The sequence below is a fragment of the Dicentrarchus labrax genome, unplaced genomic scaffold (assembly GCF_905237075.1).
Source record: "Dicentrarchus labrax unplaced genomic scaffold, dlabrax2021, whole genome shotgun sequence".
In the NCBI taxonomy this organism is placed as follows: Eukaryota; Metazoa; Chordata; class Actinopteri; family Moronidae; genus Dicentrarchus; species Dicentrarchus labrax.
In genome coordinates, this window is record NW_026136702.1 from 7,094,059 (window position 1) to 7,104,528 (window position 10,470).

Below are 10,470 nucleotides of genomic sequence, written 5' to 3' on the forward strand. Positions count from 1 at the left end.
AAGGGTATTAAACATCGTAATCTGAAAAGTAACTTGGAAATAAAGCTGTCAGACAGATTTAATGGAAAAAAGTGCAATATTTGCCTGTAATGGTGTAACTTAGAGGTATAAAGTCGCACAAAATGGAAAAAATACTCAAGCAGAGTACCTTGAATTTGTGAAGAGACCTTTAATAGTTGTGCAGTGGTTAGTGGTGTATTCAGGGGAATCTGTGGGTTAATTTTTCTACAGCTTTGTTTCTACACTAAACACTAAGATTTTACTCAGCAGTAGTTCCAGTGGTGGCTGTATACCTTCTCTGATCCCTAGTCCTTAAATGCACGATCTGGTTACGGTATGTGTGGATTAAGCATGGCCAAGCAAAGGCAGACTTACATAACATAAATGTCATTCAGTCCAACTAAAAAAGATCAACAAGCCTGTGAAAGTTCCTGAAAAACATTAGTAACTGAGCTTGATCTCATTAAATCCTGCAGGGTTGCTTATTTTGCTCCATTGAGGACAACTCAACCAAGTTTAAAAGCTCAGCGGAAGTGTTATAATTGTGTTGTGTTCTCTCTGGTTGGCTACTAAAAAAATAGAACTTGCATAAACCACATCTACGTCTGCAATGGAAATAAGAATTGAAACTGCCATCACATTATGTGGAGCACATGTCTAAAATGTTTCAACAAGAAGTCAAGAAAAAAGTCGCAACTAAGATAGAAAAAAGTAGTTTATTATGACATAACATCCAAATGTAGGCCAACAACTATGGAAAAGGTCAAAGAGGGAAGCTCTGTACATCTTCTGGATATGAGCTGTGAAAACCTGTAAAACAAAAGGGAACAACCATTACATAGGGTTAAATTACAGCACAGTCAGCACAGCGTGGCCTCCATAAACAGAAGGTAAAGGACACTGACTACATGACCACATTTAATCAGCTGGGTTTTCTTTTTTTTTTTCTTAAATCATACACACATACCATTAGCTATCTACATACATTTATATTCTATATATTGCGTTAGATATTGTAATATAAGTATTATTTCTATTCTTTAACATTGTGCGAGTAGAACAACTGTAACAAACAAATTTCCCTCCGAGGATCAATAAAGTATTTCTGATTCTGCTTCTGATTAACACTACAGTTGTTTCTTAAATAATTGTGACATAAATATATATATACCCATAGAATTTAAAAAAAATAATAAACAGTGCTTTCTGGTGGACAAACTATGTAATAGCAACATAGTTTCTATATTAACATATTTGTGCCATTTCTGTACTGCAACTTCTTGTAAACTGGCCTATACCGATATACTGGTAACATCTGCCATGCAAACATATTGTCATAAACATTTGCCACATGATCAGATATATTGACCAAAAAAATAATATATCTGGCACTGGTGGGTGCAGCTAAGATAATAGCCAACATCTTTGCCATGTCAGCTCTTGGACTTCCATTTCTGTTGCCTCTCTATCAGAGATGAATGAGTCCACCGCTGTGATCCTGTGGTGGATTGTGGATTGTGTATTTGGCCAGTTTTTGCTCTCTCTGCCTCTCAATCGCCAAGTCTGTTCCCTTTTCAGCATAAGAAGTACTGTAATAAGATTGTGTCAGAATCGGCAGTGTTTTTCTCGCTGTGTCAGGATTATAACATTATCTTTATCTGCTGACTTTCACATAGAAGACAGAACGCCACAGTGTGAGGCAGTGTTTATAAATCAATAAAAACAATGCATCCGTTAGTATCTGATAGCTGCCCACCTGTGTCAACCAATACAAATATTGTTGCACATTATAGTCTTAGTATAGCTTCTCACAGCTATCCTAAAGGTCACTTTACATTTTACAACCTGGGTATTGCTTTAGTAGTTTTGACAAGTGTCATTGCTTGAAAATGGAAAATTTTACTTACTCTTACTCATCTCTTTACTCAGATAATCTGTAAAAAAAAAAAAAAAAAAGGTTTTTCTGGCTCATCCTTGTGCTTCTGAACCACCAAGCCTGAACGAAAGCAACCAATCAGAGCCAAGAAAGATAGCCGACAGCTGAGTCTCATTCCCAAGGCTTCAAATTCGGGGCCCTGGGAACGAGACAGACTCAACAATCAACTATTTTCAAATCAAAGGGTCTTTATATCGTTCTGGGCTCTGACTGGTTGTTTCATTCAGGCCTGATGGTTTCATGCAAACTGAGAGCCAGAGAACAATGTTTTTTTCCCCACAGATAATCTCAGGATATAGTGAAACAATGACAAAAAGTTATTCTCATAAAAAAAAGTTACCCACTGCAGCTTTAACCCAGGTTGTACTGAAACAATTAGTCAATTAATTAGTTAGTCTATTGATCACAACTTTTTGGCAACACAGGTGATGGATGAAAACATTTATGCCTTCTCGTACACCCGTTTCCAAACATGCATGGTCTGTTCCTTTGCACTTGGCTTTATCCTTACATTTAATCACTGTTTAGGGCCACAGCAGTTACTGGCTTCACCCTGAGCCTCCTTCTTCAGCACAGTGGGCCTCACCACGTCCACATCCCGGTGCAGGTGGTTCAGTAAGCCTGGGACAATAGTGGGGGCGGCGTAGAAATCGATCAGAAAGTAAGTCCCTCGGTGGTGTCTCTCATTGTGTTTGGTCATCTTGTAGGGCAACAGTTTATCTCCCAGGTTCTCCAGGCCCCTCACCACCGCGCCCCGCTCCATCAAAGTCTCCACTGTCCGCCGGAGAGTAGCCGCTGTCTCCGGCCGCTGCATCGCCTTCAGGATCAGCGCCAGCTCGTAGCGAGGCATGGCGTCGGCGAAGAAACCCACAAGACTCACGCTTAATGTCGCTACCACTGGGTTGGTGTCATTGTCGTACGAGTATCCCGTTCAAAGACGACCATGTTATGACACGAGGGACAGGAAGGTCTTTGGTGGTGACGTTTAAACCATGCGCCTACGTTGACCGCGACATCTAAGAACTAATAAGCTTTTTTTTTTTTTTTTAATAATAATAATAAGAGTGGTTGTATGAATACGTCACCAAACCATTAAAAAAACGTCAGATTTATTCATTTATTATTTTTTTATTTTTTTTAAAATAACATTTAAAGTTTACGTCACCATTTTGCGCCTGCGCACATGCCCACAAGTGACGCTGCCGCCGTCCCTTCCAGAAAGAGCGTGGTGAAGATGGCGGCGCAAAACTCGACACCGAGTGATCTCTACAAGTGCGTGTACTCGTTCCTGCTGGAGAACAAGTTCACCAAGGCGGCGCAGCAGTTCGTGAAACAAACTAAAGTGGTAAGCTCGCTCGCCGCGCGTGACTGACAGCACGTCTGTCTCGCGAAGTTGCCAAGACAGACCCGCACGAGGGGCAGGCTATGCTGTTAGCACGTGTGAAGTTAGGGGTCTCACAGCACATTATGTTCTTCAGCTGCTGTTTATCATCTGCTGAATACATTTATCATCCAGTAGCTCGTGGATGTGAACCGTGGTGGGAATTGTAGTTGATGCTTGAAGGTTTAAACTACAAACTTAAAATCTACTCGAAGTGATTTTGTGTATGTCGGTGCTTCATGTGTGTCTCTGCAGAATCCACAAGATCAAAATGAAGAAAGCCTCGTCGACATCTTCAACTTCTGGGTGAAGTGAGTTGCTTGTTTTCTTTTTCGTTCTTTCAGTGCTGAAGCTTTGTGAGTTTCTACTAATATCAATAAACTTTAAAGAAAAAGTCCCCCCCACCACCCCATATTAAAGGATGTAACTGCAGGGTTAACACTGTTTGGGACTGTACAGTCTGTAGATCGGTGCTTGAACTTGTGACATTATCAGGTACTTGTACACTTACTTGCCCCTTTTTAGGTTTTATATTCCTCCCTATTTATTTAGAAAACATCCCCGTATGCAATTTATTAAGTACTTTAATAGCTAATGTAACGTCTGGCTCATGGACAACAGTTTAAATATGAGCATTTTGGATAACACTAGTACATAGTGATGCCAGTCAATGTGAATTTCCCACTGCTCTCCCAGTATCTCAGGGCTTATCTGTAGCTGACATCAACACACGCTTCTGTTCAGTTTAAGAAAGCTGTTTATTTTACAAATAACGGGTAAATTCTATTTTCTGGAGGTTTTTCCTTTTTAATGTCACTGTGGTTCTTCCTAGGTCTCCTGAAGCTAAGAAACGAAAAGCGCCTGCTAACAAGGCCGAAGATCCGAACGGTCCGTCAGCCAAGAAAGCAAAACCCAGTGCAGAGAGCTCCAGCAGCGAAGAGTCGAGCAGTGAGGATGAAGAAGCTGTTGCAAAACCAACCAAAGCAGCCCCTGCAGGTAATACCAATATGTTTGACACAGAACTGATAGTTATGGTTGATATCTGTCAGTATGTGTTACTCTGAAATCTTCTAAGCAATATTGGATTACATTTCTCTTCTAATGTGTTTTTTAGCTGCCAAGGTTGTGCCCGCTAAAGCAGCAGCTACTAAAGCTGCATCCAGCAGTAGTGAAGACTCCAGTGACTCTGAGGAGGAGAAGGCTCCTGCGAAGGCTCCTGCGAAGGCTCCTGCAAAGGTAGGAGAAAATATCCAAATTGAAGGTTCATCCCAGATCTAGTCATTTGTGCACGGCTATGTTTGTAATGTTTATGCCATCATTTAAATTAAGTTTGTGCATGTAGGCTCCTGTGAAGGCTGCTGCTCCCGCTGCAAGGAAGAAAGACAGCAGCTCTAGCAGTGAAGAGTCTGACTCTGAGGATGAACAGCCCGCCAAAGCCCCTGCACCGAGTGAGTTTACAGCCAGAAGTCATTAATACTACGTAATGCAACTGTCTTTAATTAATGCAAATGTGTGTTTATCTTATGTGATTTCCCTCTGAATTACAGAACCCAAGGTAGGTGCACCCAAACCAGCTGTTCCTGCCAAAGGTGCAGCTCAGAAAAAGCCGGAGAGCAGCAGTGAAGATAGTTCCTCTGATTCTGAAGATGAAAAACCAGCCAAGGTATGCTAAATAATCTCTCCATATCTTATCTCCATATATTATTACTTGGTGTTTATATTTTTTCTAGAGGTTAGAATAGGTAATAGCGTTGGGCAATAGGTTTAAAATTTCCAATCGGCCCAAGTAGGTGCAGTTGGAAGATGAGCGGCAAGTTTGCTACGTTCAACGAGGTCTCATAAGTTTAAAAGAGAAAATAAACTCACCAAATGTCTATGGAAAAGGAAAACACCTATTTACCTCATTAAACACAAAAACACAACCGCACACCTTCTAATTTCAAGTTTCTGAACATCTTTCCCTGATCGTCTCTCATTCTTTGGAGGCAGACCAGTAAATTAGCTAAATAAATTGTCAAAAATTAGCCAGAAAACTATTGCCGATAGCTAATGTATTCGTCCAATCACCTAACCCTAGTAGGTAAATGTAAACAGCAGACTAACTGTACTTCACATGTCCTGATAGGCTCCAGTCAAACCCGCCCCAGTAAAGCCTGCTGCCGCCGCCGCCGCTGACTCTAGTAGTGAAGACTCTTCATCTGAAGATGAGGCTCCACCCAGCAAAAAACCCAAAGCAGGTGTGTTATTATAACTTTTATTTTTACCATTGTAAGCTTAATGGCCTCTACACATAATTACAGCCTATAAACTAGTCCAGGCGTATTTATTTGTGCGTCCTGTCTAAGAGCTGATCACCTGGTCCTAACTGTTTAAAGTATTGTAGAATTGCACTGAAGCCCTGTATGTCATGATGCTGATCCTTTTGTCTTGATAGGCACATATAGTGCAGTCCCACCACCTGCTTCAGTCCAGAAAGCTCCAGCTGCACCAGCAGCCAGCAAGGCCAAGCAGAGCGACTCCTCAGACAGCAGTGATGACAGCAGTGACGAGGAAGAGGAGAAGAAAGTAGCTGGTAAGAGGTGCCCACCTTTCTCAACTTGAAATGGTTTTTTTAGGCATGTCTAACAGCATTGTAATCCTCATAGCAAAACCTGCACCAGTAAAGACCACTGCTGCAAAACCTAATGCACCCAAACCTGCTGCAAAGAAACAGGCGTCCAGCTCTGAGAGCTCAGGTAATAATCACAATCCCAGTCAGCCATTTTCTGCTTGATGTGATCCGATGCCAAACGTGAGACATGTTTTTTTCCCCCGTGTTTTTTCAGATTCAAGCTCGGATGAAGAGGAGGCAAAGAAGCCTGCAGCTAAAGTCACCCCAGCTAAAGCAGCCCCAGTCAAACCCGCCCCAGCCAAGGCTGCACCTGCTAAAGAAGACTCCGACTCATCAAGTTCAGAAGATGAAGAGGAGGTGAAGAAACCTGCAGCAAAGGTTGCTCCTGCTAAGGCTGCTCCAACTAAAGTCACACCTGCTAAAGAATCCTCCTCAGAAGAGGATTCCAGTTCTGAGGAGGAGGAGACGGCAAAGAAGCCCACAGTTAAGCCTGCACCTGCCAAGACTACCCCAGCTAAAAAAGACGAGTCCTCCAGCTCAGGTAAGACACAACAGATTATGAACTCAGCATTTCTGTGAGTGATACATTTCTTGTTATACCTTTTTGAATTTGCTTTCTTTTCTGTACCAGTCTGTGGTGAGATCAAGGCTAGTATTTATCATTTAGTGAGTTATGACTTAAATATAATTTCTAATCTTATCCCTGCTTGTTACATACTCAGTTTAACTCTTGGTGGTGTTAACATGTATTACATTATACAGTGGGGTGTTTCTGTTACTTAGCCTACCCTCATTAATATAAATGCAGTGAACAAAATATTAGAAATATGTCAATATAACACAAGACAGCTGAACATTAGAACCCTAATGAAGGTTGGATTTATTGCAGGACTAGGTGTACCTAATATACTGGCAACTGAGTGTACCTTTATGTCTATCTGCAATATCTTATATATATTTCTGTATATCCCAGATTCCGATAGCAGCTCTGAAGATGAGGCTCCGGCAAAACCTGCAGCCACACCTACTCCTGCTTCTAAACCTGCTCCTGCTTCTAAACCTGCTGCTGCTTCTAAACCTCCAGCCAAGGCAGCAGAGAGCAGCTCTGAAGACTCCTCCTCTGAGGAGGAAGAACCAGTGAAAGCCAAGCCAGTGACCAAACCAGCTACCCCAGCTTCTAAGCCCGCTACCCCTGTTGTAAAGCCTGCTGCCGCAGCAGAGAGCAGCTCAGACTCTGACTCCTCCTCTGAAGACGAAGAACCAGCTAAGCCTAAACCTGCCGCAGCTAAAGCAGCTACGCCAGCCTCAAAGCCTGCTACTCCTGCAGCAAAGTCTGCAGCGAAGCCTGCAGCTGCAGCAGAGAGCAGTTCTGACTCGGACTCCTCTTCTGAGGATGAAGAACCAGCTAAGGCTAAACCTGCCGCAGCTAAACCAGCTACGCCAGCCTCAAAGCCTGCTACTCCTGCAGCGAAGCCTGCAGCAAAGCCTGCAGCTGCAGCAGAGAGCAGTTCTGATTCGGACTCCTCTTCTGAGGACGAAGAACCAGCTAAGGCTAAACCTGCAGCAGCTAAACCAGCTACCCCAGCCTCAAAGCCTGCTACTCCTGCAGCAAAGCCTGCAGCGAAGCCTGCAGCAGAGAGCAGCTCTGACTCTGACTCCTCCTCTGAGGATGAGGAACCAGCTAAGGCTAAACCTGCAGCAGCTAAACCTGCAGCAGCTAAACCAGCTACCCCGGCCTCAAAGCCTGCTACTCCTGCAGCAAAGCCTGCAGCTGCAGCAGAGAGCAGCTCTGACTCTGACTCCTCTGAGGATGAGGAAGAACCAGTGAAGGCCAAGCCTGCAACTAAAGCAGCTACGCCTGCAGCAAAGCCTGCTGTCGCCAAGGCCCCTGCAGACTCCAGTGATGACAGTTCCAGTGATGAGGAGGAGCCCAAGAAGGCAGCGCCAGCACCCAAGCCTGCGGCCACAAAGGCAGCTGCAGCTCCAAAAAAGAAGGCAGAGGAGAGCAGCTCCGACTCTTCAGACAGCTCTGATTCAGATACCGAGGCAAAGTCCACCCCTGCTAAGCCCACAGTCACCAATGGCAAGGCAGCAACGCCCAAGGCAGCCACTCCAGCAGCCAAGGCCCCAGCAAAGCCAGCAGAGTCCTCATCCAGTGAGAGCAGCTCTGAAGAAGAAGAAGCAGCCAGTAAAAGTACTGTAAAACCTGCTACAGCCAAGACGACCCCAGCAGCTAAAGCTAAAGAGAGCAGCAGCTCTGAAGACAGTTCATCAGAGGAGGAGAAGGCCCCACGCAAAGCGGCCACAGCACCCACTACCCCTACGACAAATGGTGAGTCTCAACAAATACAGAACATGATGCAGCGTTCAGCATTAAACAGGGAGATGAAATGTACTAATAAACTTTGTGTAAACTCAAACATTAACACTTTTTACTGTTATCCTCAAATATAAGTAACTCTTTCCTCTGGATCGTGCAGGTACCAATGGAAAGAGAAAAAGAGATGAAGAATCATCAGAAAGTGAAGAAGAAGAAACAGATGTCAAGACCCCCAAAAATAAGAAAGCAACAACCACACCACAGACGTTCCCTAAAGCCAATAAGAAGGTACGCCTTGTACGCCGAACATGTACAACTGATGGCTGCTGCATAAAAAGTGATTGTTTTCTTGAAGGGAGAAGAGCTATAATTTGATAATGGAAATAATTTGTCTTTCAGTCCAACGTACCGTTCCGTAGAATAGTAGAGGAAACCGTAGAGGTGGACCCCCGTCTTGCAGATAACTCTTTTGATGCTAAGGTGAGTCCAGAAACCATTACAAGGTTTCCTACAGCAGCACTGCACACTGACGTTGCTGCAGTGACGCAATCGCTTATTATAAAACGTGTTCATTTGTCTTTTGCTATTTCAGTATGGAGCCGCAGGGGATTGGGGCCAGAAAGCTAACGATGTGCTCAGGTTCACAAAAGGCAAGTCATTCCGCCATGAAAAGACGAAGAAGAAGAGGGGCAGCTACCGCGGGGGAGCCATCTCTACCTCAGTCAACTCCATTAAGTTTGACAGTGACTGAGGACCTTCTCACTCAGATCCCTCCCACCTGAACTGTACTGTACCTGTGTGATCAGGTCCATCAGTTGTCTGCTCCCTCCCCCTGTAAACAGCCCCCCCCAATCATCACCACCCAACAGCAGCAGCAGCAGCACACTGGCAGAGGAATGTGCCCCGTGGAGCTGAGCTGGCACCTACGTTTAGTTAGCTGCCCTTAGTAATGGAGACCGTTCGATCTCTGATCTGAAGCTACAGTGGAGCTGTGGCAGCAGGAGAGAGATGTTCCCAGCTGTGACTTCAGACTCTACTGCTAAAGGTTGACATCAATGTGACATTACTACCACTTATAGCCACTAGGTGGCTGCAGGCCACCTGTGAATGGTGGAAAGCCAATGTGTGTGTTGGGCCTCCTTTTTTTTTTTTTTTTTTCTGGCTTGTTCGGACTTTTTCTTGTACTTTTTTTCTTTTTGTAACTTCCATTTTTCATTTTCAATTATCTATGTATGAATGACAGCGATCCCTCCCAACAGGTTCATTATGTTAAGAAAACGCTGATGGTGATGTTTTTTTAATGGATCACATGGATTCTTGAAGTTTGTTTGGTTGTTAGTCAATTTTTCTTTGGCCACATTTAAATGTGGAGAGGGTGTGTGCTGGGGTTTTTTCTCTTTACATTTACATTACATGAACATTGAGAGAGTAGAACTGAGTTTTATACTGTGTATTTATTAAGTTTTATTCCATTTAGGACCTTTCAAGCCATCTCAAGCTATTCTCAATCCATTTTGTGTTGAAACATTTCTTCTGATGTTAAGATGCCCCTGTCCTTTCAAACCCTCGCTAATCTGTTCATCATGGAATTTATTATTAACCAACATAACTGAGAGCCATGTTTGTTTCAATTATTTTGATTTACTGTATGAACTCTTGTGTACATCTGTTATATTTTTTTTTATTGTCAATTCTCGTAGCGATAATTAAAGACTTAACAGATTAAAAGTTGGTGTGATTGGATCATTATTTTGAGGCTTTTTCTTTAACTCTTCCTTAAAGTTGACACTTATATTCCTACTTTTAGAAAATATGAGGCGATCAGACCACCTATAAGAAGTTCTTCCTCCCTGGTGGGAGGTATGCAGACTAGGACAACGAAGCACTCAGCAATAAAGTTGGCTTGAGATCTTTGTGAAAGCCACTAGATGGCAGTCAGGTACCTTTGCTCCCAGACTGACCTTCAGTTGTACATGTGAAACTTGCAGTACAGTATGTGAACTGACACCGTATTAGTTGCTATGGGACAGTTTTGAGGGTGGCTGCTGTGTCTAGTGCATTACACTCTGCTCGCTGTGACGGATGTTCTGTTCGACAATAAACAAGGGAGAAACGAGGCCTGTCAGGAATTGCAGATGGAGTGGAAATGGCAGGAGGCAGCGTCTTTTAAAGGGATACTCCAATTTAATAAAAATGCAGAGGAGGCTACAGAGATATTTGTA

At 43.4% G+C, this 10,470-nt stretch overlaps 2 protein-coding genes across 4 annotated transcripts; one reads left to right on the plus strand and one right to left on the minus strand.

Moving 5' to 3' along the window:
• Window positions 1–697: 697 nt before the first annotated feature.
• mrps6 (mitochondrial ribosomal protein S6) lies at window positions 698–2,920 on the minus strand. Of its 2 annotated transcripts, XM_051426446.1 has the most exons (3): window positions 2,448–2,920; window positions 1,908–1,934; window positions 698–810 (listed from the first exon to the last, which is right to left on the minus strand). In XM_051426446.1, the coding sequence occupies exon 1, from the start codon at window positions 2,784–2,786 to the stop codon at window positions 2,454–2,456; it is 333 nt and encodes a 110-aa protein (XP_051282406.1). In that variant the 5' UTR covers window positions 2,787–2,920; the 3' UTR covers window positions 698–810; window positions 1,908–1,934; window positions 2,448–2,453. The 2 variants fall into 2 exon arrangements, with proteins under 2 accessions (XP_051282406.1, XP_051282395.1); XM_051426435.1 differs by lacking the exon at window positions 1,908–1,934 and having other exon boundaries at window positions 2,448–2,919.
• A 209-nt stretch (window positions 2,921–3,129) lies between these two features.
• nolc1 (nucleolar and coiled-body phosphoprotein 1) lies at window positions 3,130–9,976 on the plus strand. 2 transcript variants are annotated; one of them, XM_051426418.1, is made up of 15 exons: window positions 3,130–3,281; window positions 3,573–3,628; window positions 4,150–4,313; window positions 4,432–4,553; window positions 4,660–4,765; window positions 4,865–4,980; window positions 5,443–5,554; window positions 5,752–5,889; window positions 5,963–6,052; window positions 6,143–6,469; window positions 6,902–7,279; window positions 7,556–8,260; window positions 8,409–8,536; window positions 8,648–8,728; window positions 8,841–9,976. In XM_051426418.1, the coding sequence occupies exons 1-15, from the start codon at window positions 3,171–3,173 to the stop codon at window positions 8,997–8,999; spliced, it is 2,793 nt and encodes a 930-aa protein (XP_051282378.1). In that variant the 5' UTR covers window positions 3,130–3,170; the 3' UTR covers window positions 9,000–9,976. The 2 variants fall into 2 exon arrangements, with proteins under 2 accessions (XP_051282378.1, XP_051282370.1); XM_051426410.1 differs by having other exon boundaries at window positions 6,902–8,260.
• Window positions 9,977–10,470: the final 494 nt, after the last annotated feature.

Bases quoted from the DNA above. Each gene is read 5' to 3' on its own strand.
- mrps6 (XM_051426446.1), bottom strand. From the start codon at position 2,786: ATGCCTCGCTACGAGCTGGCGCTGATCCTGAAGGCGATGCAGCGGCCG.
- nolc1 (XM_051426410.1), top strand. From the start codon at position 3,171: ATGGCGGCGCAAAACTCGACACCGAGTGATCTCTACAAGTGCGTGTAC. The intron at 5,890-5,962 runs GTAAGAGGTGCC...TAATCCTCATAG, and splicing joins AGAGGAGAAGAAAGTAGCTG to CAAAACCTGCACCAGTAAAG. The intron at 8,537-8,647 runs GTACGCCTTGTA...TTTGTCTTTCAG, and splicing joins TCCCTAAAGCCAATAAGAAG to TCCAACGTACCGTTCCGTAG.